Below are 25879 nucleotides of genomic sequence, written 5' to 3' on the forward strand. Positions count from 1 at the left end.
ACCTCCAGGAACTTCTATCTGAAATTGTCCCTTATTCATTCAACATATCACCAGGCTATCAGAGAAAGTAAAAATAACACAATGTGGGTTCTCAGTGAGTGGCCGGATGGCATGGATCCAGACCTACCATGGTGAATGTGTGATGGCCACTTCCTGGGATTCTGTTACCTGAAGATTTCTTTACATTCACAATTTTAAGCATTAAAAACTAATATACTAATTCTGCAGATGTAAAATTCTAATACATGAGTAATAGATGCCAGTAAACTTATGGTTTATAATACTAATTATAATAAATATTTTCATTGTGATCTAGGCACGTGACCGGGTGAAGAATGGTCTCACCAAGCTACTAGAAACAAATGTGCTAGTAGATAAAATGAAATTAGATCTTTCAGCTTTAGAACCTATCCTTTTAACAAAATCACAAGATGTTGAAGCCCTGATGGAAAAATTGGCAGTGGATCAAGAGAATGCTGATCAGGTACACTGAGTAACCTGGCATTATGTGTGAGAAAGCTTTGATCACCAACTGACTGAATTTTTTAATTTTAGTTGTAAACAATCTCCCTTCAATAAATCATTCTTGATTCTCTCCCTGGAAGTGAGTGACCTCAAAGAGTGGCACAGAGTTATGAGAAAAGTACCACCTACAAATATAAAGCACCTGTTCTTCTCCTAGAAGGAGCTGTTTATTCTAATAACCTTTTTCTCCATTATTGTATCAACATAGCATGAGAAAGACATAGGAGAGGGTAAGATTCGGTAGAGCTAATTCTTTTTCATCATTGGACTAATTCAAAGGGGCAAATATGATCCATTATTACTAGTTTTGTTTTTAAGTATTGAAAGTTCAAATATTGAGACCACTTAAGCAGTCATGTTTCAATGGTTAGGTCCGTAACATTGTGCAAGAAGATGAAGCAATGGCAAAAGTGAAAGCTGAAGAAACCCAAGCAATAGCTGATGATGCTCAAAGAGACCTTGAAGAAGCTCTACCTGCACTCGATGCTGCCAATAAAGCACTGGATTCCTTAGATAAAGCAGATATATCTGAAATCAGAGTTTTCACAAAGCCCCCAGATCTGGTCATGACTGTTATGGAAGCAATATCCATTCTCTTGAATGCCAAGTGAGTAATTCAGAATCATGTATTGCCAAAACACCTCATGGAATTTCTTTGCTGTTTTTCTCAGTTTTCATTCTTTTTTTAAAAATATGCTTTATTGATTATGCTATTACAGTTGTCCCAATTTATTTTGCCTTTGTTCCCCTCAAGTCAGTGACCCCCATTCCTCCAGTTGCCCCCCCCTTAGTCCATGCCCATTGGTTGTGCATATAGTTTTTCTCAACATCTTTCTGTCTACTCCACTCCCTGCTACTATGCTTCTTAATTCCTGCACCATCTCCCTCCCTTTCCCCCCTCCACCCTCCCAGCTGACCTCCCCCCAATATGTTTCCCATACCTATAATTCTTTTCCCACTCTTGTCACCTACTTAGTTTGCCTTTGTTTCGGTACGCTAGCTTCTGTTGTTGGTTGTTGTGATATAGTTTTCATTATAATGTTCATAGTTTTGATCCTCTTTCTCCTAAACAAGTCCCTTTAACATTTCAATAACAGTGGTTTGGATCTGATGAACTCCTTCAGTTTCACTTTGTCCTGGAAGCACTTTCTCTGCCCTTCTATTCTGAATGACAGCTTCACTGGATAGAGTATTTATGGCTGTAGGTTTTTGCTTTCATTACTTTGAATATTTCTTGCCAGTCCCTTCTTGCCTGCAGAGTTTCTTTTAAGAAATCAGCTGATAGTCTTATTGGGACCCCTTTGTACATAATTCTCTTCCCTCTTGCTGCTTTTAAGATTCTCTCTTTATCCTTAATTTTTGACATTTTGATTATAATATGTCTTAGTGTGGTTCTCCCTGGGTCCAGTTTTTTTTTTGTTTTTTTTTTTTTTTTTTTTTTGTACTCTCTGTGTTTCCTGAACCTGTAAGTCTATTTCCTTCCCCAAGTTAGGGAAGTTTTGCTTCATTATTTTTGCACATAATTTTTCAATTTCTAGTTCTTCTTCTTCACCTTCTGGCAGCCCTGTGATCGGATGTTGGCCCGCTTACAGCTGTCCAAGAGGTTTCTGAGCTTCTCCTCATTTTACTCACTTTTTGTTTCCTCTTTCTGCACTAGGTTAACTGTTTGTTCCTTCCCTATGTTTTGATTTGTTGATTTGATCCCTGGTTTTCCTTCCCTCAGAACTTGTTTTGTATGTGTTTTCATTCATTTCAGCAGGACTAGCCTTCATTCCTTCCCCATCTTGTTTAAGATCTGCTGTTATCTCTGTAAGCATTCCTATAATCAAAACTCTGAACGGTGCCTCAGAAAGATTTCCTATCTGCTGAGCCGTTAAGATTAGATATTTGCTGTCGGGTAAGTTGCATCACTGGGATCTCTATCATGATCTGTGCCATCCTGACAGTTTGTGTTTACCTTTGCTTCCTGGGTGGGGTTATCACACCTCCTATGCTATGGGAGGCAGAGCCCCATGCACTCATCACAACTGGACAACCCTTCTAACCATGCTATGGCATTTTCTGTGGGGGTGGGGGTCCAAGATGGATTCCTACTGTTCACTCTCCTCTGAGAGATCGGGAGCCTCCTCCTCCATCCCCACCTTCTTTGGGCCTCACAGTCCAAGCAAATGGGGGTCTGCCTTCCTCAGTTTTGGAATTGCAAGCTGATGGGTCTGGTCTGTAGCCAGGGGTGCTCCCCAGGTACTCCTCGCCTCTTTTTAAATACGGGTGTCTGTGCTTACCACCACCATCCCACCACTGTCACCACTGCTGCTGCTGCCAACACAGCTTGACCTCTCTGCCCCAGCTTCGCTTCTTCTACCCATCCGGACGAGCACCACTTCTATATAATTTCATACATTGGACTTCAATTTATTTTCTAGACCTTCTGGTTATTTCTGGTTTTTCAGTAGTTGTATTCCTTCTTAGTTGTGGAGGGAGATGGAGTGTGTCAGTCTAGGCCTCCATCTTGGCTGGAAGTCTCATGTGTGTTCAACTTTCATTCTTTTTTCTACCCTCTCATTGATTTGGTCAGCCATTCACCAAATTGATCAACAAGCATTTTACTGAATATGTGTTTTGTACTAGATGATAGAAGGTATAAAATTTTTCTTCACCAAGGTACATACAGTCTACTGGGGTAACACACATTAAAAATATTAATTTCAATACATAAGAAAGTTTCATAATGTTAGGAATCAGAGATAAGAGTTCCCCTGGGGAGATGTGAGTGGGTTTTTTGAGAGATGATGCTCAGATGGAGAGTGGGACCATGGAGAGAGTTCAGGGACCTTTGATGATCATGGGATGGAACGGGTAGGAGGACAGTGATTACATCATGAAAAGTCTAAACACTTGAAGTTTTGGAGATAAGTAGTTTTCAAACTTTTTTTTCCAATAAAATTTATTTTATAGGAAAGCATTTTATGTAAAACTTATCAATGCAAGGGAAGAGGGCCCAGTGACAAGCTTCCCTACTGGACCCTCTGGCCAGCTCCTCTGAGAGGTCTGGGAGCTCTGCAAAACACAGATGGAGAGCCCTGGCCACTGGGGACTGAGGACCATTGAACATTTTTAACATAATCAGATTTTTATGTGAGAAAGACCAATTTGGCAAAAGTTCACAGGAAGCAAGTTTTAACTGAGAGACAGAAAACCATTTAGGAGGTGATTGTAGTGTCCTGGCAGGAGATTTTAATAATCTAAACTAAGAAAAAGAAGGTTAAAATGTAAGTGCCCAGATCATTTTAAAAATAACATTATTTCTATAATGCCTTACATTTCTAAAACTATAGTTTTATAATCCTTACTCTATGAAAATCGGTAGTATGAAACATTAGTCATCCAATTCCCTGTCTGCCCATACATAACTACCAATTGCTGGGATTATAGTATTGAGGCCAAACTTACCCACTTATTGGGATAAGATCTTAATGTTCTCAAAGTAATACACTTCTTTTGTTCTCATATTATTTTATTACAGTGCTACTAACTTACCATGTCTGTCTTTCAGGCCTGATTGGCCAACAGCAAAGCAACTTCTTGGTGACTCTAACTTTCTAAGAAGACTTTTAGAATATGATAAGGAAAATGTAAAGCCTCAAATATTGGCAAAGCTTCAAAAGTATATTAATAATCCTGACTTTGTGCCTGAAAAAGTAGAGAAAGTGTCCAAAGCATGTAAATCCATGTGTATGTGGGTAAGAGCAATGGATTTGTACTCTCGGGTACTCAAAGAAGTTGAACCAAAGAGACAAAAACTCCGTGCTGCGCAGGTATGTTGTCTGTGTTGTAATATTTTATAGAATTAAAGGCCACGATCATCCATAATTCAAGCTCCCTTTATTATGCCACTGTGCCCCTATGCAATGTAGATAGTAGCAATGCCCTTGGAAATAAGTTGTTGTTGTTTTTTTAATAGCTGGTAAGGATTATTTTTTCAGAAATGACCTCTAAAATCACCCTCATCCAGCATAAGAGGAAAACAAGTTCTTAGCCTATCCATGTTGCCTATAGTATCTTTGAGGTCCCTTTTAGTTCAAGGATCTGATGCTCTTTGTTTCCATTTTCTAAATACTCCCACCCTTGATGGTGCCATCTGAGGTTATAAAAACCAGCTTAATCTGCAATCAAAAGTGAGCTCCCAAGGAGAACAAAGAATGGCCATTTAGTGGAGCAGAGTACTGAAAGAACTGTGGCTGTAGTGCAGGGATTGGCAAACTTTTTCTATAAAGATTCAGATATCAAGTATTTTCAGCTTTACTGGCTGTGATGTCTCTGTTGCAATAACTCAAGTCTTCCCTTGCAGCATAAAAACAGCCATCAGCAATTCATACATGAATAAGCATGACTGTGTTCCAGTATAACTTTATTTATGGACACTGGACCTTGAATTTCATGCAATTATATGTGTAATGAAATATTGGGTTTTTTTGTTTGTTTGTTTTTCCCAACCACTAGCTCACAAACTACGCAAAACCAAGCAATGGACCGGACCTGGCCTGCAGGCCATAATCTGCATACCCCTGCTCCAGGGAACCAGCTAGGAAAGATCAGTTTTCACTATTGCATGAATATTTTATTTGTTCCATCATTTTAAGTTGATAACCCAATATAGTAACTAATTCACCCCAAATGCTTGGTAAATCGTGTCTCCATTCCTTCTGTAATTTATTTTGTTTGCCTTTGTTTTTGTTTTGTTTTAATTGATTTGTTTCTGCTCTTATTTTATTCTATTTTATATTTGTTTTAACTTTGCATGTTATATAAAAATCTTTGAGGACATAAAAAAAGGAAACATAAATCCTACTATTTAAAAAAATGTATTATAAATGGGCAAATTTGACTTTCTTTGGGGGCCTATTAATAAATATTTACTTTATTTTATTAGGCTGAACTTGATGTTACTATGGCTACTCTAAAAGAGAAGCGAGCATTACTAAAACAAGTGGAAGATCAAATACAGGCCTTACAAGATGAATATGACAAAAGTGTGAATGAGAAAGAAAGTCTGGGTAAGTAACTCATAAAATGTAGTTTGGTCAGGAAATGCCCGATTTTCAAAAGTGGAAAGGGTTTTAAGGCAGTCAGTCATATCTCAGCTTTCATTCAAGATGTAGAACGTATTTCTGTTAAGACTGTTGCATGAAATGCCTTCCAGTATAAAAATAGAAGAACTGGAATATTGTACGTATTCAACTTCTATGTATGAAAATGGCTTGTTGGGGCATGTTACATTGTAACACAAAGCAATGCATGAATTTGATTCAGAAAATAAATACCACAGGGGCACAGAGAGAGTGCTATCTTCAGCCAGAGTAATTAAATAATGCTAATTCTGCTATAAGCAGAAGCAGGTGAATAAACATCTTATATTTTAGGAAAATATTAAATAACATAACTTGATTTTCTTAAAATCTTCTAGCAAAGACCATGGTCCTGACAAAAGCACGTCTGGTACGTGCTGGGAAGCTGACGGCTGCTTTAGGAGATGAGCAAGTCCGATGGGAAGAAACCATCCAGAAATTCAATAAGGAGATATCGAATATCACCGGGAATGTGTTCATAGCTGCAGCCTGTGTAGCCTATTATGGAGCTTTCACAGCACAGTACAGGCAGTTGGTGAGTAAACTTACTTTCTCTAAGGAGAAACTGTGCTGGTGGGGGAAGGAGAAGAGAAGTCCTTTTTCTGAGTTTAGATGGAGACTCTTCACCATGGAGGTTCCCCATCACAAGAACGTATTTATACATCCACAGCCCTTTACCACTCCTGTCAACTAGTGATGGTCTACCTCTAGCCTTTCCTTAACACATTCTCCCCTTCCCTTTCCCAACTTAGAAGTTATTCATTACTTACACAGCATAAGAATGTGGGGGAAGAAAAAGGGCCAGTGAGTCCCCTACTATTATGTTCAGACATGGCATCTAAAGTCTGCTAGGATGAAGAGTTCTGAATTGGTTGGACGGCTTCAAAGGGCTAGGCAATGGGAAGGAGCAGGGATCTAACTTATCTGGAGTGATTTTCAAGCTATTTAAGAAACACCTTCCTAAAAATGTTTCACTCATTTCTTTGTGTTACAAAACCTAGTTGGTATAAGACTCACAGACTCTACAGGAGCTCGGGGATCATCTGATGCCATGTAGGCAGTGGTGCCAGTGATGTCAATTGGGGACAGACTGTCCTCTGTTGTGCGCGACTGTACCACTCATCGAAGGAAGTAACATGCTAACATCCTCTCCCCATCTACTAATTGCTAGTAGCTCCCACAGTCATTGTGATAACCCCACTTCTCCACATGCAATACACCCCTCGTTGAAGACTATTGTGACAGTCCTTATCATTTACATATTAAAAAACTGAGGTCCAGACAGTGTGGTGATATGTCCAAAGCACCAGCTCATTAATAGTACAGTTCTAGGACCTATGTCTCCTGATCTTAGTCCACTTCTTGTGCCCCATGCTCTGAAGCCAGGATGACTGTGGAGGCCAGCAGGACTTACTCCTGACCCAACATTTTGTGTGTGTCCTCATTTACTGAATGTTCCTGTTCTATACAAGTAAGTGTTCCTCCTCTGCAGCTGATAGAGTGTTGGATCCAGGACTGCCAGTCTCTGGGGATCCCAATCAATCCTTCCTTTAGTCTCATCAACATTCTTGGTGATCCTTATGAAATACGGCAATGGAACACGGACGGGCTGCCCCGTGACATGATATCAACAGAAAATGGCATTTTGGTTACTCAAGGGAGACGATGGCCTTTGATGATTGATCCCCAAGATCAGGTATGTAATAAACGCTTCTTCAGATAAAGAGCAGCCTCTTAACCCTGCCTGATAGTATTCTATTACAAATTCTACAAGGGACTTTAACAGACTTGTGAAATCTTGGAGATGTAGACCTAGGGGAGTTTATAGTCTTCTTGCCCAAGTCCCTCATCTTATGAATATAGAAAAGGGAAGTGTCCAAGTGCTCTGCATACTTAATTTTGATTGGTTTTCTTTAGGGGATTGACCATTACTTTTCTGTTTTCTATGAAAGCAGAAATTTATTCCTGTATAGTCCTTGTTCCTAAAAGGTCTAAAATCAAAATGAAGTAAAGGTCTGATGAATTTTAGGGACCAGCCTGCCTAGAATTTATAGGATCTCATTATCTGACTCCTAATCCCATTGTTCAGATTATATTGAATGGGTCATGGGAAAAGAGCTTTTGTAAAAACAGCAAGACAAGCTTGAATAGCAGAAGTACGAGCTTTTTTCCTGGGTGGGTCTTTTCTTCATTTGTTCCAAATTTCAATAAAGGAAAAAAACCCAAACAGATCTAAAACGTGTTTTTATTTGTAGGGGAGTGGTATTTTTATTTTATTCTATCTTTTTTTTTTTTTACCTTTCAAATCTGTTTCTAGATTAAACAGAATTTCTAAACTTTACTCTAAAAACTTTCACCTTCTAGCAATTTGTAATACTCTAAAGCAAATGGCCTGCTCTGTGCTTTCTTATACAGGCAAACCGTTGGATAAGGAACAAGGAGAGCAAACGAGGTTTAAAGATCATTAAGCTTACAGATAGCAATTTCTTACGCACACTTGAAAATTCAATCCGACTTGGTTTACCTGTCTTACTGGAAGAGGTTTGATTTTCACTTTTCTTTTCTCATGCTAGTTCCCAACTTTCAGACCACATCTGGAATCCTATACCTGCCATATCTGCATCATGCAAAAGACACCAATCAGGTCCATGTTCAAATTAGACCAATTGATTTGCTTCTTGAACAATATCCTCACCCATTGGGAGCAATCTGTTGATTAAACAGATTGGGATGGGCTCTGTTTTCTGATACCTCTGAGTCTTGGGCCTCATCATGGCTCTGGATAGTTAGCTTCCCTGAAAAGTCAAAGCAGTAGTGCCATCAGGAACTGTCCACCCACACTGGTGATGTGAAGCCAGCAAAACAGTTCCAGAGGTAGAAACATTGTTTTCTGCTTAGATATAAGGTCAGAATTGGTTTAAGTGATGGGATAACAATGAACTTTTGATGTTTTTTTTAAAAAAGAATGTTTGTTGAGTCTAATTGCTCCATTTCTTCAGAATCTCTCTGAGAATGGATGTTTTTGAAATTGTTCACTCATTCAACACATATTTGAGAATGAAAGGCAAACTATACATATGTGGTTCTTGCTTCAATAGCTTACAGTCTAGTTGGGGACAAAGGCAGTAAACAGAGAAAAGAGGGAGGAAATAAGAGAGAAGGGGAGGAAGAAAACCTGTGGTAAGGGCTGTAAAGGGGCAAACCCAGTGCTAACACTGCCATTGAGTTGGGGGGCGAGTGTGATTTGGATGCATGGTTACAAGTGTTTACATGTGAACTGTAACCTCTGTGATAAGCTGAGCCATGTGAAGAGCTGAGAGTGGACAGCATGTGCAAAGGCCTTGGACACCAAAGAGACTGGGTAGTGGTAGTGGTCTATTAGCCTAGTTTACCATTCTATTTGTATTAGAAAAGAATAAGTGAGAGCATGGGCTGTGAGCTGAGCCTCTGTTTAACCATGCCTAGAAGTATCTCTGCTGCAGCAGGTTGGTGAGAAGCTCAGAGGAGACCACTGACTGGGGAAACTGAGCTAAGGCACCCACATGCTGCCTGGAGTAATAATCACTGTTAGCATTAGCTACCACTTATTGTGTGCTCACTACATGCCAGACTCGGTTCTTGATATTTCATGTATATGAAATCTTTAATCCTCACTGAAACGTTGTAAGGTAGTTACTACTATTATCCCAGCTTACCTGTGAGGTAACAGTGGTACAGAAAGGTTAAATAAACTGTCTGAGCAGCCTTGACTGTCTACAAAATCCACAGCAAATTCCCATACTCCCAGTCAACCTACAAAGATCACAAGAAGCTTCCATGTGTGGCTTCTGGCCTTGACCATAGAAGTGAGGTTCTGTAATGGGTCCTAGGTCTCATTCAAACCCTGAAGTTACAGGAGAGGGTAAGGTATCTCAAAATCTCAGGCATAGTTATGTTAGCCCCATACTGAATTCTTAAACCCCAGTTTACTTCATAGCACAGGAGGTCTGGAGGGAATTTCTTCTCTCATGGCAGTGGATGAAATACTTTCTGCGATGATCTGTCCCTGGGCAGCAGAGGCTTTTAACTATAGCTGAGTGCTCAGGACCCCAGCCAGAAAAAGGACATTCTGACTGGCCTCTCCTGCTTTCTGTGACTTGGAGTCATTAGCATTATACACCCAGCTGCTTTCTACATTTGTAGGGTGGTATTTTAAACTTTGTCTCCACCCATTCATGGGTGTGAAATCAAGTTAGTCGATCTCAATCAGCATTTTTTAATGAAAAAGAACAGAATTTTAAAAGTACAGAATTATATCAAAAGTAGTGAGGGAAATTTTATCTCATAAACTTTGAAGAGTTTACATACTTGGGTACCATGTCACAGTGTGGAATAAATTTGTTAACTATCAATTACAATAAAATTTTGACAGCTCCTGGGCCACAGGCCCCCATCGCATGCATGCTGACAGAAAGATGTTTGTCAGGGGGTCTGTTGGCAATGTCAGCGTGTTGAAGTTCTTACCAATAATCAGATTTGTTTTGAGGGGAAAACAAATAGCTGTCTTATATAATAGAGGTCCACAAATTTTTTTTTTCTATAAAGAGCCAGAAATTTTAGTTTTTTCAGGCCACATACAGTCTCTGAACACACATCCTCTGAAAAAATTTTCTTCCTCATTTTGTTTTGTTTTGGAGTTTGTTTCTTTTTACTGCCCTTTAAAAAGGTAAAAACCATTCTTAGCTCAAGAGCTGTACAAAAACAGGCCACAGAGGGCGATTCAGACAGCAAGCTGTAGACAGCCCACTCGTGACATGGAACAACTATGAAAGTGAACAGATCTTTTTAGTTTGGAGCCTGTTGAAAGATCACCCTGCAGTGACTCTCCTTTCTTAGCTTCTTCCTCATGGGGGATGAACAATGTGTTGCCTTCACATGTCCTTATTTCCTTAGACTATTGATAAGTCACTGGAAAATATACACTGTTAGAGGCAGTGAGTGGACATTATGAAATATCTGTATGATCACTAAAAAACTGCTTATTCAAAGTAAATTGAGGCGTAAGGAATTTGGAGAAGTTGATGTCATCCATTTGGGGGCAGGAGCAGGAGTACCAAATTACTTCATTTGAAAGAAGGGTACAAATGAAAGAACATAAGTAGGTAATTTGGTACAAGTTATAGAAAAGCTAAAGGAATCTAACACTCACTCACTGCTTTGGTGAACAGGAAGTCACCCCTATGGCTGTGGGAATCCAGCATAAGACTGAGCTCTCATCACCCTCTCCAGGGTGTGCTTGTCAAAGGGACACTCTGTCACACCAGATTCAGGGCCCTCCTTGGGCAGGTTGGTTACAAGGTCACCCAGTTCTTTGATGGATTTCATCTGCGCGTTCGGGTCATGAGTCTCAATGAAGTCACACAAACGGGGGTCATTTTTGTCAGTGGCCAGTTTGTGCAAGTCCAGTAGTGACTGATTCACACTTTTTTCCAAGTGTAATGCACACTCCATTGCATTCAGCCCATTCTCCCAGTCATCACGGTCTGATTCCTTGGTATCCTGAAGGAAGGTTCGGCCACCTTGTTGGTTATGCAGCTTCATCAGTTTCTCAGCATGTTCTCTCTCCTCATGAGACTGGTGAAAATATTTGGCAAAGTTCTTCATAGCCACATCACAGAGGTCAAAGTAGTAAGACAGACAGGTAGACATAGGAAGCGTAGGGCTCCCAGTTGATCTGGCAGTTGATGGTGGCCTCCAACTCCTGGCAATAGTTCTGGCTGTGTGGCACTGGAGCAGTGGTGAGGGCCTTGGGGTGTCTGAGGGTGCTGTGAGGAGGTGACAAAGGGCTGGATCTGAACCTCTGGCTGGGATGAGGGACAAGCACCAGGTTCATCCAAGCACTGTTGAAGCAAGAAACTGCTGTAGCTTTCAGCAAAGACCATGATGTCATCCATTTCAATACTTTGTTCTTTGTACTTTTGTTTCAGTTTTTTTTTATCAGAATATTGTTAGCATTTTTTTCTATTTTTTTTTTCAATTACAGTTATCCCATTTTTCCCCCATTTCTCTCCCCCACCCAGCCCACCCCCTCTCCCGCAATCATATCCCTCCCCATTGCCCGTATCCATGAGTCATTTATACATGTTCTTTGACTAAACCCTTCCCTTACTTATCCCCCTTCTCTCCCTCCCCCCTCCCCCCTATTGACTGCTATTCTGATGTTTCAATTTTTAAGCTTAAAGAAACCTTGGATCCAGCTCTAGAACCTATTCTTTTGAAACAGATCTTCATAAGTGGTGGACGACTGCTCATTCGCCTTGGAGACTCAGACATTGATTATGATAAAAACTTTAGGTTCTATATGACAACGAAATTGCCAAATCCGCACTACCTGCCTGAGGTATGAGCTGTGGGTCTGAAATTCCCAGCCTGAATGGATCATTATGGTGGGACATATCTCTGAAGTGTGGTGGATTCCCAGCCGAAGAAAGCAACTCTCTCCCAGCTCCCTCCCCCCTCCAAATCCCCTTTCCTTCCATCACCCTCGGCTCTTGCTTATCCTCTGAGTCCTGATTCCAATCCACCTCCCGCCAGCCGACCACTGGGACTCAAATCCTCCCGTTCAGTCCCCAGGCCACTGCCTCACTACCGTGTGCACCGCTTGAAACCTCTCACCATCTCCCTCTGGTCCCCCACTGCTCCTCACAGCACAGGGCACCACTCCTTCTCATCACTTATCTCCCTCCTGCAGCACAAGGCCCTTTGTGTTCTCTCATTGTGGCTGATACATGAATCAGAGTTTAATTGAGAGCCTGTGGGGGGTGGGGGTGGGGGTGGGGGTGGGGGTGGCCTGTCAATATTTAACTGTGCAAACACCCACGGCAAACAGCCCCAAACCAAGAAGCTGTCTGCTGAAAACTGGTGACTGGCAGCACCAGAGAATCACAATTCAAATGCGCAGTGTGTCTGTGTTTGAACTTCTGGGGGAGGAGTCATCTTGTCCCCTTCCTCATGCTCTCAGACTGTTTGAGGGAGCTGTGTGAATCCCACTTCCATGCACACGTCCCTGCACCATGACAGACCCCAGAAGAACCTCTGCCCCAGGGCAGTTGCACCAGCAATGAAGGTATCTGGGACTCCTTTCTCCCTTCCCAGAAGGGGCTCTGAGGGGGTCCCCTCCTCCACCCCTCCCCCCACAGCTCCAGGCACAGTTGCACAGGGTGTTCCCAGCCCAGCAGGGATCCCCTTCTCTAACAGAGCTCAGGCAATTAGGGAAGGGATTTCCAAACCAGAATTTTATTCCTCTCGAAGGCTCTCCACCACCCCCAGCCCCCGTCCCCGCCCCGCACACTTTTAAAAATATCTTTAAATAGATCCTTTCAAATAGTGTTATTTTCAATTTAGTTACTGACTTTCCCATAGCCTGTCTTCAGAGGTGTTCAGGTTGAGTGAAATCAACACACTTACTGAATAAGGTCAGGGTTTTCCGAGTCAGCCTCAAGGGCGTTAGTTGCGCTGCCGCAGCTAGAGGGCATCTCCAAGGTTCCATTTTTGAGTTTAGAAAAGTGACCAATGCACCAGCTTACAATCTTTGTTATCACTTTGTCAACTTTTAAGAGGGAGCATCTTACACCTTACCCAACCCTAGTTCTGTGACTCTGGGTAATCATTCTATTACTTCAAGGATGTTGTGCAGATTAAATAAGAATGACATGGTAAATATATGACATTCAAACACCGACTCTTATTATATTTATTTTTTTTTTGCTTTTGTGTTATTCAAATAATGCCAGAATATTATAGCAATAATTGTTCACAAAAATATTATGCTGAGACAAAATATGTAAAACTCTATTATCAATATCTTTTTAACTAGGACATACTATGTACAAGTTATTGTAACTAAGTGATTTTATTACCTCAATTGGTCCTCACAAATACCTAGAGTTCTTATCAGAGTTCTCAAACATCAAGAACTAAAGCTCATCTGAGTGAATGGCCTGTGCAACACAAAAAATGTACTAAAATGTGCACCTGGAATTTGAACCTAAGCAATTGATTCTACAGGCCTGCTCCTTTCTAACCCTTTGCTGACTCACCTATAACTGTGGCATTTGAGGAACAGACTGTCACCATGCTGGCAGGGAAAATTGTACTAAGATCTTGTAAAACATATTATGCATGGTGTGTTTGGGAGTGGGTGGGTATGCTCGCAATTAAACTTGAGATACATCCAGCTGGGTCATAATGAGCCATGTTCTAATAAAGCATGCCCTTCCTATTTTATTAGTCTGAATGTAAACATTTTAATGTACCCTATGATTCTTTTCTAGGTGTGCATTAAAGTTACCATCATCAACTTCACTGTAACCAAATCAGGTCTGGAGGATCAGCTGTTAAGGTAAAAAAGGAGGCAGGGGTTTCTAATATTTTATTAAGAAATTTTAATTAAAAAAAACTTAATGTATGAAAAGAAAGCATCACTCATGAACCCTCAGTCATAAAGATGATGGTAAATGGCCGTGTTTTTTCTTTTTCATTACTTTTCACAGCTGCTATCTTGTCCACCATCTCCTCCATGAGATCAAGGATATGTTCTTAATTCTCAGCCACTGTTTGGGCCAGGCCCACAGCCCCGTCCTTGCCTCTTTGCCTTCCCTGGGGTTTCCAATGCTGAGCAATTAAATGAAGTCAGTTCTATGGTTTAGAGACTCATTGCTCCATATTGGGGGGGTGGGGGGGGGACAAAAAAACCCTGCTACTCCTAAATATATTTTTTCTGTTTCACTTGTCTCTAGGTATTTTCTTAGTATATTTAATTTTACCTTCATTTGTCTACCTCAAAAATAAATAAATAAATAAATAACCTCCCTCAATATACTCAGTATATGACTAAATCTCCATTTCCCAAAAATGAGATTATGGATTATTTATATTAATCACCAGAATTAGCCAAGAGATTTATGAGGGAGAACATTTTTAATATTTATTAAAATAACAACTTGATATTGGTTAAAAATTAATTACATATGTGTGTGTATTCATTAACTTTAAAGGAAAATATAATTTAGACCCATATTCAAAATAAATATAATCCTTTATGTTCAAGTCAGTTATCCTGATTTTCTCCTGTTTTCACTAATGAGTTTAAGTCTCATTTTCCTTGTTTATTTTCAGAATCTATTCTGCCAGCTGCTAACTTGCTTGAATTCTGCTAGGCTAACTCCTTTCCAGACAAAGAGTATTTCACCACATTTTATGGACATGTTATAAGGACATAAAGGAACACTTTGCAAACCAGTTTATTCCCTTGAAGAGCCGGCTCTTTTTTTTTTTTTTTTTGTGGTACACACAAGATATATAAGGCTGCTGCCCACGTAACATGAAATACTGTTTTATAGCACTTTTTTTTTATGAGTAGAAAAGAGTACACTGTAAAATAATGGCAAATAGTAAATACATAAATAGTAACAGTTGCTAATTATCAAGGACTATGTACTGTACATAAATTATGTGCCACACTTTCACGTGACTGGCAGCACAGATTCGTTTACACCAGCAACACCAGGAACACATAACGCATTCAGCTACAATGTTAGAAGAGCTATGATGTCACTAGGGGATAGGACTTTTTCAGCTCCATTATCATCTTCCAGGACCGGTGGTATATGCATTCAGTCATTGCATGATCATATTCCTGTTTATAGCACCATTTTTAAAACACACTCCATTATCTTTCTCCAGTCAGTGTAATAAAAATCATAGCAATAGTGCTTCCTGCTGGCTGGGCACTGTGCAGATAGTGTTAGACTGCCCAGGCCGAGAAGTGGAAGTGCCCTGAACAGAACAAGGGAGACGGTGAGACTCAGTCATGGGTGTGGAATTCCCATGCTGTATTTTGTACCACTCTTCTGAAAAAATTCTTTAAACAAATTAATTTGCAGTGATTATTCCTTATGATTGTCATATAAGAATTTTTAGTTTCTGAATTCAGCATGTACATAATAAACAAGGGGTTATTATGTGAGGCAGTTCATCAGAGTGGGTAATAGCATGTGCCCCAGAGCAGCCCACCCAGTTACAAGCCCAGCTCTGCCTTTCAAAGCCACCCAGCCTTGGGAAATGACCCCAGCATCTTTTCACCCACCTGCAAGCTAGAGTGATAACCACCATGCCCATCTCACAGGGGCAAAGGATTAAAAGAAAGAATCCACATAAAACTCCTAGCAGGGTGCCTCACACAACACGATGCTTAATAACCATTAGCTCCTGCAAACAGTGCTGGGAGCAAATTATGAGATGACAAGTAAAGGGAGAGAAAAGTTCACATGCTTGGCAGGAAGAGGTGGGTGGCAGGCGGAGGGAGGGGAGGGCAGCTAGCAGTAAGGCCCTTTGATTAGCTGCAATCAAGAATCATTTCAGAGAGGTGATGGATTTCAGAATCTCCCATGTTGGTGTGAAAAGAATGTTCCAGGCAACATTTTCAGCCTAGCACAAGCAAGCATTAGAGACAGAAACTGAATGAGTGGAGAAATCCAGCATTGAGCAGGTTTTCCTTAGAGAAGATGAGCAAAAACTGGTAGGGTGTAGGTTTTGAAATACAATATAAGGAATGAGAACTAATATGTAGTTCACTATATAAACCCAGGAAAAGCGGGGCCTTGTGCATTAGGACTTGGCTAGTAGAATTAGTCCTCAGCTAGGTATATATATATTTTATATATATATCTGCAACTTTAGGGCACTGAGAAAGCCATGATATAAGAATTCAATTTTTGATTCTAGTGATGTGGTGCGACTGGAGAAACCTGAGTTGGAAGAACAAAGAATCAAGCTCATTGTGAGAATCAACACTGATAAAAACCAGCTGAAAGCTATTGAAGAGAAAATCTTGAGAATGCTCTTTACATCTGAAGGAAATATTCTGGACAATGAAGATCTTATTGAAACACTCCAGGATTCAAAGGCAAGTAAAATATTTTTAGTATTTATAAAATGTGCATTACTTCAAAATTTGAAACTACAGCCTTTGAGTTCCTACAAAGTCTTTTAAAGCAAGAATGGCAGCCACACCTGTAAAAGTGTTCTTAGCTGGCACAAACCAAAGGAAGAGTAGATAAATTGTATAAAATGGCTTTTCTTGTCTGCATTTTAAAAATAAAACATGGAATGTAAAGAATTAGAACAACATATAAGTTGAAAGGAACAAAATAGTTATATATTTTTATTACTGTCACCCCCTCCAGGAAGCCTCAATAAATCTCATCCTCCCTGGAACACCTATAGCAACTTATCTGAACCTTTATTGTACCACCTGTCGCTGTTTACCTTACAGTAAACAGTTAGGTTGTCAATTTTTATGTAGTAGGAATTTGTGAATAGTTCATCTTCATACTCTTTTTCCAAGGACTAAGCATAATGCCTTGCATATAAATGGTGCTCAGTAAAAATGCATTGATAGCAAAATGAAGTTTTACATGAAATATATATCCTGCACTGAATTATTTCTAAAATTCAAATCATAATTTTTAAAGTGTACTGGGAGTGCAACCTATAAAATGATATTTATCCATTCATGAGAAACATAAAATAATTTCCTAAAAAATCCCTTGATGAGGATTACAAACACTTATGGTCTTTGCCTTTTACTGATGTCAGAAATGGTTTATGCATTATATTCCTTTTTTTTTTTTAATTTTGGTTTTTCAATTACAGTTATCCCCTTTTCCCCTAATTCCTCTCCCCCACCCAACCCACCCCCTCTCCCGCAATCATATCCCTCCCCGTTGTCCATGTCCATGAGTCTTTTATACGGGTTCTTTGACTAATCCCTTCCCTTACTTATCCCCCTTCTCTCCCTCTCCCCTCCCGCTATTGACTGCTATTCTGCTCTTTGTTCTATTTAGTTCCTTTGTTTGTGTTGTTCTTTAGTTTCCTGTATTAGGTGATATCATATGGTATTTTTCTTTCTTTGCCTAGCTTATTTCACTAAGCATAATTCTCTCTAGTTCCATCCATGTTGTTGCAAATGGCAGGAGTTCCTTCTTTCTTTCTGCTGCATAGTATTCCATTGTGTAAATGTACCACAGTTTTTTGATCCACTCATCTACAGATGGGCACTTAGGCTGTTTCCAGCACTTAGCTATTGTAAACAGTGCTGCAATGAACATAGGAGTGCATAAGTTCTTTTGAATTGGTGTTTCAAGATTCTTCGGGTATAATCCTAGTAGTGGAGTCGCTGGTTCAAAAGGCAGTTCCATTTTTAATCTTTTGAGGTAATTCCATACTGTTCTCCATAGTGGCTGCACCAGTCTGCATTCCCACCAACAGTGCAGTAGGGTTCCCGTTTCTCCACATCCTCGCCAGCACTTGTTGCTTGTTGATTTGTTGATGATGGCCATTCTGACTGGTGTAAAATGGTATCTCATTGTGGTTTTTATTTGCATCTCCCTGATGGCTAATGATGTTGAGCATTTTTTCATGTGTCTATGGACCTTCTGTATGTCCTCTTCGGAGAAGTGTTTGTTCAGGTCCGTTGCCCATTTTTTAATTGGGTTGTTTGTTTTCTTGATGTTGAGTCGTATCAGCTCTTTATATATTTTGGAAATCAGTCCCCTGTCTGTGATATCATTGGCAAATATGTTTTCCCATATGGTTGGTTTCCTTTTCATCTTGCTGATGTTTTCTTTTGCTGAGCAGAAACTCTTCAGTTTGAGGTAATCCCATTTATTTATTTTTTCCTTTATTTCTCTTGCTTTAGGAGATGTATCCGTGAAGAGATTGTTACATGAGATATCTGATATTTTCTTGCCTATGTTTTCCTCTAGGACTTTTATGGTGTCACGGCTTACATTTAAGTCTTTGATCCATCTTGAGTTTATTCTTGTGTGTGGTGTAAGTTGGTGGTCTAGTTTCATTTTTTTGCAGGTTCCTATCCAGTTCTCCCAGCACCATTTGTTAAAGAGGCTCTTCTCACTCCATTTTATGTTCCTTCCTCCTTTATCAAATATTAGTTGACCATAGAGGCCTGGGTTTATTTCTGGACTCTCTATTCTGTTCCACTGATCTATATGTCTATTCTTATGCCAGTACCATACTGTTTTGATTACAGTGGCTTTGTAGTATTGTTTGATATCTGGTGTTGTGATTCCTCCTGCTGTGTTCTTCTGTCTCAAGATTGCTTTTGCTATTCGGGGTATTTTTTGGTTCCATATGAATTTATGGAGTATTTGTTCTAGGTCTGTGAAATATGTCATTGGTATTTTAATAGGGATTGCATTGAATCTGTAAATTGCTTTGGGTAGTATGGCCATTTTGATGATGTTGATTCTTCCCATCCAAGAACATGGTATTTGCTTCCATTTATTTGTTTCTTCCTTAATTTCTTTCTTCAATGTTATGTAATTTTCAGAGTACAGGTCTTTTATCTCTTTGGTTAAGTTTACTCCTAGGTACTTTATTTTTCTTGTTGCTATAGTAAATGGTATTTTCTTTTTTGTCTCTGTCTCTGCTATTTTATTGTTGGTGTACAGAAATGCCTTAGATTTCTGTATATTTATTTTGTACCCTGCGATTTTGCCGAATTCACTTATTATATCGAGTAGTCTTTTAGTGGAGTTTATAGGATTTTCTAGGTATACTATCATGTCATCTGCATATAATGAAAGTTTTACTTCCTCTTTCCCAATTTGGATGCCTTTTATTTCTTTTTCTTGTCTGATTGCTATGGCTAGGACTTCCAACACTATGTTGAAAAGGAGTGGAAAGAGTGGACAACCTTGTCTAGTTCCTGAGTTCAGGGGGAATGCTTTCAGTTTTTGTCCATTGAGTATGATGTTGGCCTCAGGCTTCTCATATATAGCCTTAATTATGTTAAGATATGCTCCCTTTATTCCCATTTTGTTGAGTGTTTTCATCATAAATGGGTGTTGTACTTTATCAAATGCTTTTTCTGCATCTATTGAAATGATCATGTGATTTTTGTCTTTCATTCTGTTTAGGTGATGTATTATATTTATTGATTTGCGAATATTAAACCATCCTTGCATCCCTGGAATGAAGCCCACTTGATCATGATGTATGATCTTTTTGATCTATTGCTGGATCCTGTTTGCCAATATTTTATCGAGGATTTTAGCATCGATGTTCATCAGTGATATTGGCCTGTAGTTTTCTTTCTTTGTTGTGTCTTGACCTGGTTTGAGGATTAGGATAATACTGGCTTCATAGAAAGAGTTTGGGATTTTCCCCTCTTCTTGGATTTTTTGGAACAGTTTGAGGAGGATAGGAGTTAGTTCTTCCCTGAATGTTTTGTAGAATTCGCCTGTGAAGCTATCCGGTCCAGGGCTTTTGTGTGCCAGGAGATTTTGGATTACTGTTTCAATTTCCTTTTCTGTTATTGGTTTGTTGAGACTTTCCACTTCTTCTTGATTCAGTTTTTGAAGGTTGTATGTTTCTAGAAATTTGTCCATTTCTTCTAGATTGTCAAATTTCTTGTCATACAGTTGTCTGAAGTAATTTCTAACTATCATTTGTATTTCTGAGGTATCAGTCGTGATTTCTCCTCTTTCATTTCTGATTTTGTTTATTTGCGTCTTCTCTCTTTTTTTCTTGATTAGACTGGCTAGAGGCTTGTCGATTTTGTTGATTTTTTTGAAGAACCAGCTCCTAGTTTTGTTGATCTTTTGGATTGTTTGTTTAGTCTCTATGTCATTTAGTTCTGCTCTGATCTTGATGATTTCATTCCTTCTTCTTGCCCTAGGCTTTGTTTGTTGTTGTTGTTCTAGTTCTTGTAGCATTGTGGTTAGGTTTTTTATTTGAGATTCTTCTAGCCTTTTCAGATATGCCTGTATTGCTATAAACTTCCCTCTCAGGACTGCTTTTGCTGTGTCCCACAGGTTTTGGGTTGTTGTGTGCTCATTATCATTAGTTTCTAGAAATTTCTTGATTTCTTCTTTGATGTCATTGTTAGCCCATTCATTATTTAATAGCATGTTATTCAATCTCCATGAGTTTGGGTGTCTTTGATTTTTTTTTCTGAGGTTGATTTCTAGTTTCAAGGCATTGTGATCTCAAAAGATGCTTGATATGATTTCAATTTTCTTGAATTTGTTGAGGCTTGTTTTGTGACCTATCATGTGGTCTATCTTTGAAAATGTCCCATGTGCACTTGAAAAGAATGTATATTTTGCTTCTTTGGGGTGAAAAGTTCTATATATATCAGTTAGATCCATGTGGTTTAGTGTGTTGTTCAATGCCTGTATATCCTTGGTGTTTCTTTGCTTTGATGATCTGTCTATTGTTGATAATGGAGTGTTGAAGTCCCCTACTATGAGTGTGTTGTTGTTGATATCCTTTTTGTGGTCTTCTAGTATTTGCTTTATGTATTTGGGTGCTCCTATGTTGGGTGCAAATATGTTTATCAAAGTCATATCTTCTTGATGGATTGTTCCTTTAAGTATTATGAAATGTCTTTCTTTGTCTCTTTTTATTGTCCTTGCTTTGAAATCCATTTTGTCTGATATGAGAACTGCTACCCCGGCTTTTTTTTCCGGTCCGTTTGCTTGGAATATTTTTTTATATCCCTTTACTTTCAGTCTGTGTAAATCTTTTGTTTTCAGGTGTGTTTCTTGTAGACAGCAAATATGTGGATCCTGTTTTCTTATCCATTCCGTTACCCTATGTCTTTTAATTGGAGCATTTAATCCATTTACATTTAAGGTTATTATTGACGTGTATTTATTCATTTCCCTTTGTACCTCTGTTCCTCTCCTCTCTTGTTTTTTCCTTCTTTTTTCTTAGAACACTCCCTTTAGCATCTCTTGGAATGCTGGTTTGGTGGAGATGTATTCTTTCAGTCTTCCTTTGTCTGAGAAACTCCTTATTTCACCTTCTATTTTGAATGAGAGCCTTGCTGGGTAGAGTATTCTTGGTTGCAGGCCTTTGTTTTTCATTGCTTGAAATATTTTTGACCATTCCCTTCTGGCTTGTAATGTTTCTGTTGAGAAATCAGTTGATAGCCTTATCGGAGCTCCCTTGTATGTTATTTGCTGCTTTTCTCTTGCTGCTTTTAGGATTCTCTCTTTGTCTTGGAATGTTGCCATTTTAACTATGATGTGCCTTGGAGTGGGTTTTTGGGGGTTCCTCTTGATTGGAACTCTCAGTGCTTCTTGGACTTGCATAGCTTTTTCTCTCATCAGGTTCGGAAAATTTTCTGTCACTATTTCTCCTATCAGATTTTCAATTCCATGTTCCTTTTCTTCTTCCTCTCGTATTCCGATGATCCTTAAATTATTTTTTCTAATGCTATCCTGTAATTCCCTTACATCTTGTTCATATTTTTTCAATCGTTTTTCATTTTGCTGTATTGTCTGGGAGTTTTTCTCTACATTATCTTCTAACTCACTAATCCGATCCTCTGCTTCGTTTAGTCTGCTTTTGACTGATTCTACTGTGTTTTTCAGTTCAGAGATTGTATTCTTAAGTTCTTCCTGGTTCTTGTTAACAATTTCTATGTCTTTTTTTATGCTGGTGTAGTTCTCTGCAAGTTCCCTGTAATTTTCTTGGAGCTGTTGGTAACTTCCTTGAAGATTGTCATAGTTGATTTTAAGGATGTCGAGTATATTGAGCTTCTTTACCACCATTGTTTTTAATTCCATGTCTGACATTTGGGCTATGTCTATTTCATCTATCTCTCTTTCTGAGGATTCCTCTTTTCTTTTCATTGAGGGGTTATTTTTGCGTCTTACCATGTTGGATTCTTTTTGTTTTTATTTATTTATTTATTTATTTGGTTTTTTTGGGGGGGGGGTAGTCTGCTTTGACTTCCCTCCTTTGTGGTGTAATATTCTTTATCGAAGGTCTGGGAGTTTCAGTGGTGCAGTCTCTTTGATATCCTGAGCCTGATGTTCTTGAGTTACCCTTTATGTCGTTTGTTTATGCGGTTCGGTTATATTTCAGATGTTCTTTGATAGGATCTTCCTTCTGGCTAGTTGGTTGAGAATCACTCTATCCGCTTTGTCTTGAGTTCTTTTGTGGATATGCTGTTAAAGACATAAACACACAGCCCAGGCAGGAGACCCACACCCTCAAAAAGTATCCCCCACTCTATCCTGCTATCGTTAGCCAACTAGCCCGTATTAATATAAATGTAAAGAGATTTGAGCTTTTATACTATAAGAAGAATAGATAAGAGTTGTTTTTGGGGAGGAAAAATATAATTTTTGATAGAGGGGGTGATAGATTAATAATATTTGAGACAGTGCAAGCCAGTTAGTAATATTTACATTGTATGTTAATAAAAATAGAAGAAAAGGATAAAAAAATACATAATATAGTAAGAAAGTGGGATTGTATTTGGGTTTATATAGTAATTATATTATATTATTTAGAGTGATGGGGGGCTAAGCTAGACACACAAAGGAATAAACAACGATTAAAGAGAAAGGATGAGAAGGAGAGGTTATATGCAACACGTTAGAGATAAAGTTTGTTATTATTGGAAGAGGTGAAGGAAAAACACCCCCCAAAAAAATCCCCAAGAAAATAGAAGAAAGAAAAGAAGAAAGAGAGAAAGAGAAGAAAATTAAAAATTTACCACAAAACCCCCCCAAAAAAACCCCAAAAGGTAAGAAAGAAAGGAACAAAGAAAGATAGAAAAGAAAGTATAAAGAAGAAAGAAAGAAAGGAAAAAGAGAGAAAAAAAAATTGAAAAAAAAAGTATATATATATACCCCCCCAAAACCCCCCAAAAAAACCCCAGGAAAAGAATAAAGAAAGAAGGAAAGAAAAGAAATAATTAAGAAGAAAGAAAGAACAAGGGAGAAAAAATTTGGAGAAAAAAAAAAAAAGCGATGTTTTTACTCCGTTTTAGCCTTGGTGTGTTGCCTTCTTTTTCTGGGTCCGCAGCTGGTCTAGTGTGGCAGGTCAGAGGTTCTTGTTTTTTGCAGGACTGGTGTGCGCCCCCGGTTGCCGCTATGGTGCGCGCCCGTGGTTGCCGGCACGGCGCGCTCCCTTGCTGCCCGCTGGAGCCAGTTGAGGTGCCCTTGCGCTTGAGCCCTTGCGTGCGAGCCCCTGCGCGCTCGAGCGGCCCAAGAGTTTGCCCCGCGGTTGGAGCTCACTGCTGCCGGGCCACGATGGTTCCCCGTTCGCACCGAGGTGTCCCTGTGCGCGTCACTGCCCGCGCGGGCGGCCCGAGCACTTTCCCCGGGATTGGCTCCTGCTGTCGCTGGGCTGCGGCGGTTCCGCATTCGCGCTGAGGTGCCCCTGCGCATGTCCCTGCACTCGCGGGCGGCCCGAGAGCTTTCCCCGGGATTGGCGCCCACTGACCCCGGGCTGAGGTGCTTTCGCGCTGGCGCGCCACCCCGTGCCCTCAGTCCCCGCTGAGCCAAGCTCCGGGAGTTGGTCTCTCGCCTCTTAGGGCAGGGCCGGGGACACTTGTGCTCAGTGGAAGCGAGCGTGGGTCGCCGCCTCCCGCTGTTCCCGTGCTGCAGCCGCCTGCCTTCCCTCACCCGTCTGGGCGGGCACAAACAGAGCCTGCGCTAGTGGTCTGCTTTCCGGCCTGGGGCCCTGCGCCCACGGGAGCTGCCTAGGGGTGTCTGTGCACGGTTCTCTGCCTGTTCAGTGGGCCCTCCCTGTGCCCATAGGGGCACTGATCTTATGTCTGTTGGGGAGTGTCCAAGGGACGCCTGCACTCACGGCACCGCGCACCTGGGCCAGTGAGTGAGAGCACTTCCCTATGTGCGCCCCCGCGACCCAAGGGTAGGGTTGGGGAGTGGATGAGCACGCCTCTGCGCCTGGGCTCCTCCAGAACGGCCTACCACCCCCAACTTTCCTCCCCTCTCCACCGTCCACTAGAGAAAAATATAAAGGAGAATTATGTTCTCACTTGCCCGGCAGCACGCTGTCTCCTGTCCTTCAGCGCCAATGCCACTTGGTCGAGTCCCGTCTCTGCCAGCGGGCAGAGATCCGCTCTCCTCCCGACTCCTCTCCGGGGCAGCCTGTGGTCGCCAAAAATCCTTTGTGTGCTTCCCGCCGCAGCTCGGGCAGCCGCCCCAGTCAGGAATCCCGTTTCGTCCCCTTTTTCTCCGCTATCCTCACTAAACAGGTTGTTCCCAGATGGATTTTCTCTAATCCAGCAGTGCCTTGGCTCAACTCCCACCAATGTCCAGCTGCTCACTGAGATGTTCTGTCTGCAATTAGCCCAAACTGCAGACGGGTCTCCGGAGCCTAAAACCGCAACCTCTCCTCACTCCTCCGCCATCTTACCTCATATTATGCATTATATTCTACAGTCTCTTGTGAACCTCAGTAATAGCAAAAAAGTAATTTTGAGTCTTCCAATTCTTACCTCTCTTTGCTTGTTTGGTCATCAGGCTCTTTATCCTCTTTTCATTCATTCTTCCTTGGGTTTTTCATTTCTGAAAGTTGATTGTTAACCCAATTATTTTTTAATCAAAGTTTTACATGCAAATTATTTAAAGAATAAAACATGTCTACAAACTTTGTTATAAAAAAGTAGCATTTACTGCCTTCTCTGTGCCCACTACCCCATGCACCCAGGACTCCCTTCACAGAGACAACTACTTTCATGTCTTTTTTACTTTGGTTACTTGGGTTTTTATATCTTTTTTCTAAATAATAGTCTCATATTGCTGTTTCATGAGTTTTTCCTATATTTTTTAAATAAGTAAAAAAAAAACTAGCTTTTTTGTTATTGTACTGCATAGCTTGCCCTGGCTGGTTTAGCTCAGTGGATTGAGCGTCGGCCTGCGAGCTAAGTGTCGCTGGTTCGATCTTCCAGTCAGGGTACATCAGAGAAGGAAAACTCTGACTCCAAAAAACCTCCGCTGCCTTGCGGCATACCTCTTCAGGGGAAAGGCTAAGGGAGTAAACCCCGACAGAAAATCCGGAGCCGGAGTCCCTAAGGCGGTTTGACGTTGTAGTCAACACCGGCAACTCCTGCGGCGCACCTGAACCCAAGCTGTATCGACTCCGTCTTTCCCTTGGACCCTTCAGCTGCGAAGAGAGGGGGGTCTGCTGCATGGGCAACAGCAGACCCTCCATATTACCCTGCCCAGGCTCTGTAGCTTCAGCGTCATCGCAAGATGTCGATTCAACACGGGAGGAGACAGATACCATGTCACTCCCGAGTCGGACTGCACAGCCATTCTTGGCGGTGCAGATAGACTCTGAAGAAGCTACACCATCGTCTCTCGAGACGGACGGCTGCCGACGACGACTGCATAGCA

General features: G+C 40.6%; 1 protein-coding gene across 1 annotated transcript in view; it reads left to right on the forward strand.

Moving 5' to 3' along the window:
* Positions 1-25879, forward strand: part of DNAH6 (dynein axonemal heavy chain 6) — a 328739-nt gene that overhangs the window by 189225 nt on the left and 113635 nt on the right. The window contains exons 50-59 of the mRNA XM_090281614.1: positions 317-484; positions 897-1132; positions 4079-4340; positions 5456-5579; positions 5990-6186; positions 7144-7347; positions 8067-8192; positions 11866-12030; positions 13964-14031; positions 16416-16596. Of these exons, the coding sequence (XP_090137740.1) occupies positions 317-484; positions 897-1132; positions 4079-4340; positions 5456-5579; positions 5990-6186; positions 7144-7347; positions 8067-8192; positions 11866-12030; positions 13964-14031; positions 16416-16596 (1731 nt within the window). The remainder of the gene's footprint in view (positions 1-316; positions 485-896; positions 1133-4078; positions 4341-5455; positions 5580-5989; positions 6187-7143; positions 7348-8066; positions 8193-11865; positions 12031-13963; positions 14032-16415; positions 16597-25879) is intronic.

Source organism: Furipterus horrens, unplaced genomic scaffold, assembly GCF_987537825.1.
Source record: "Furipterus horrens unplaced genomic scaffold, mFurHor1.1.pri manual_scaffold_6, whole genome shotgun sequence".
In the NCBI taxonomy this organism is placed as follows: domain Eukaryota; kingdom Metazoa; phylum Chordata; class Mammalia; order Chiroptera; family Furipteridae; genus Furipterus; species Furipterus horrens.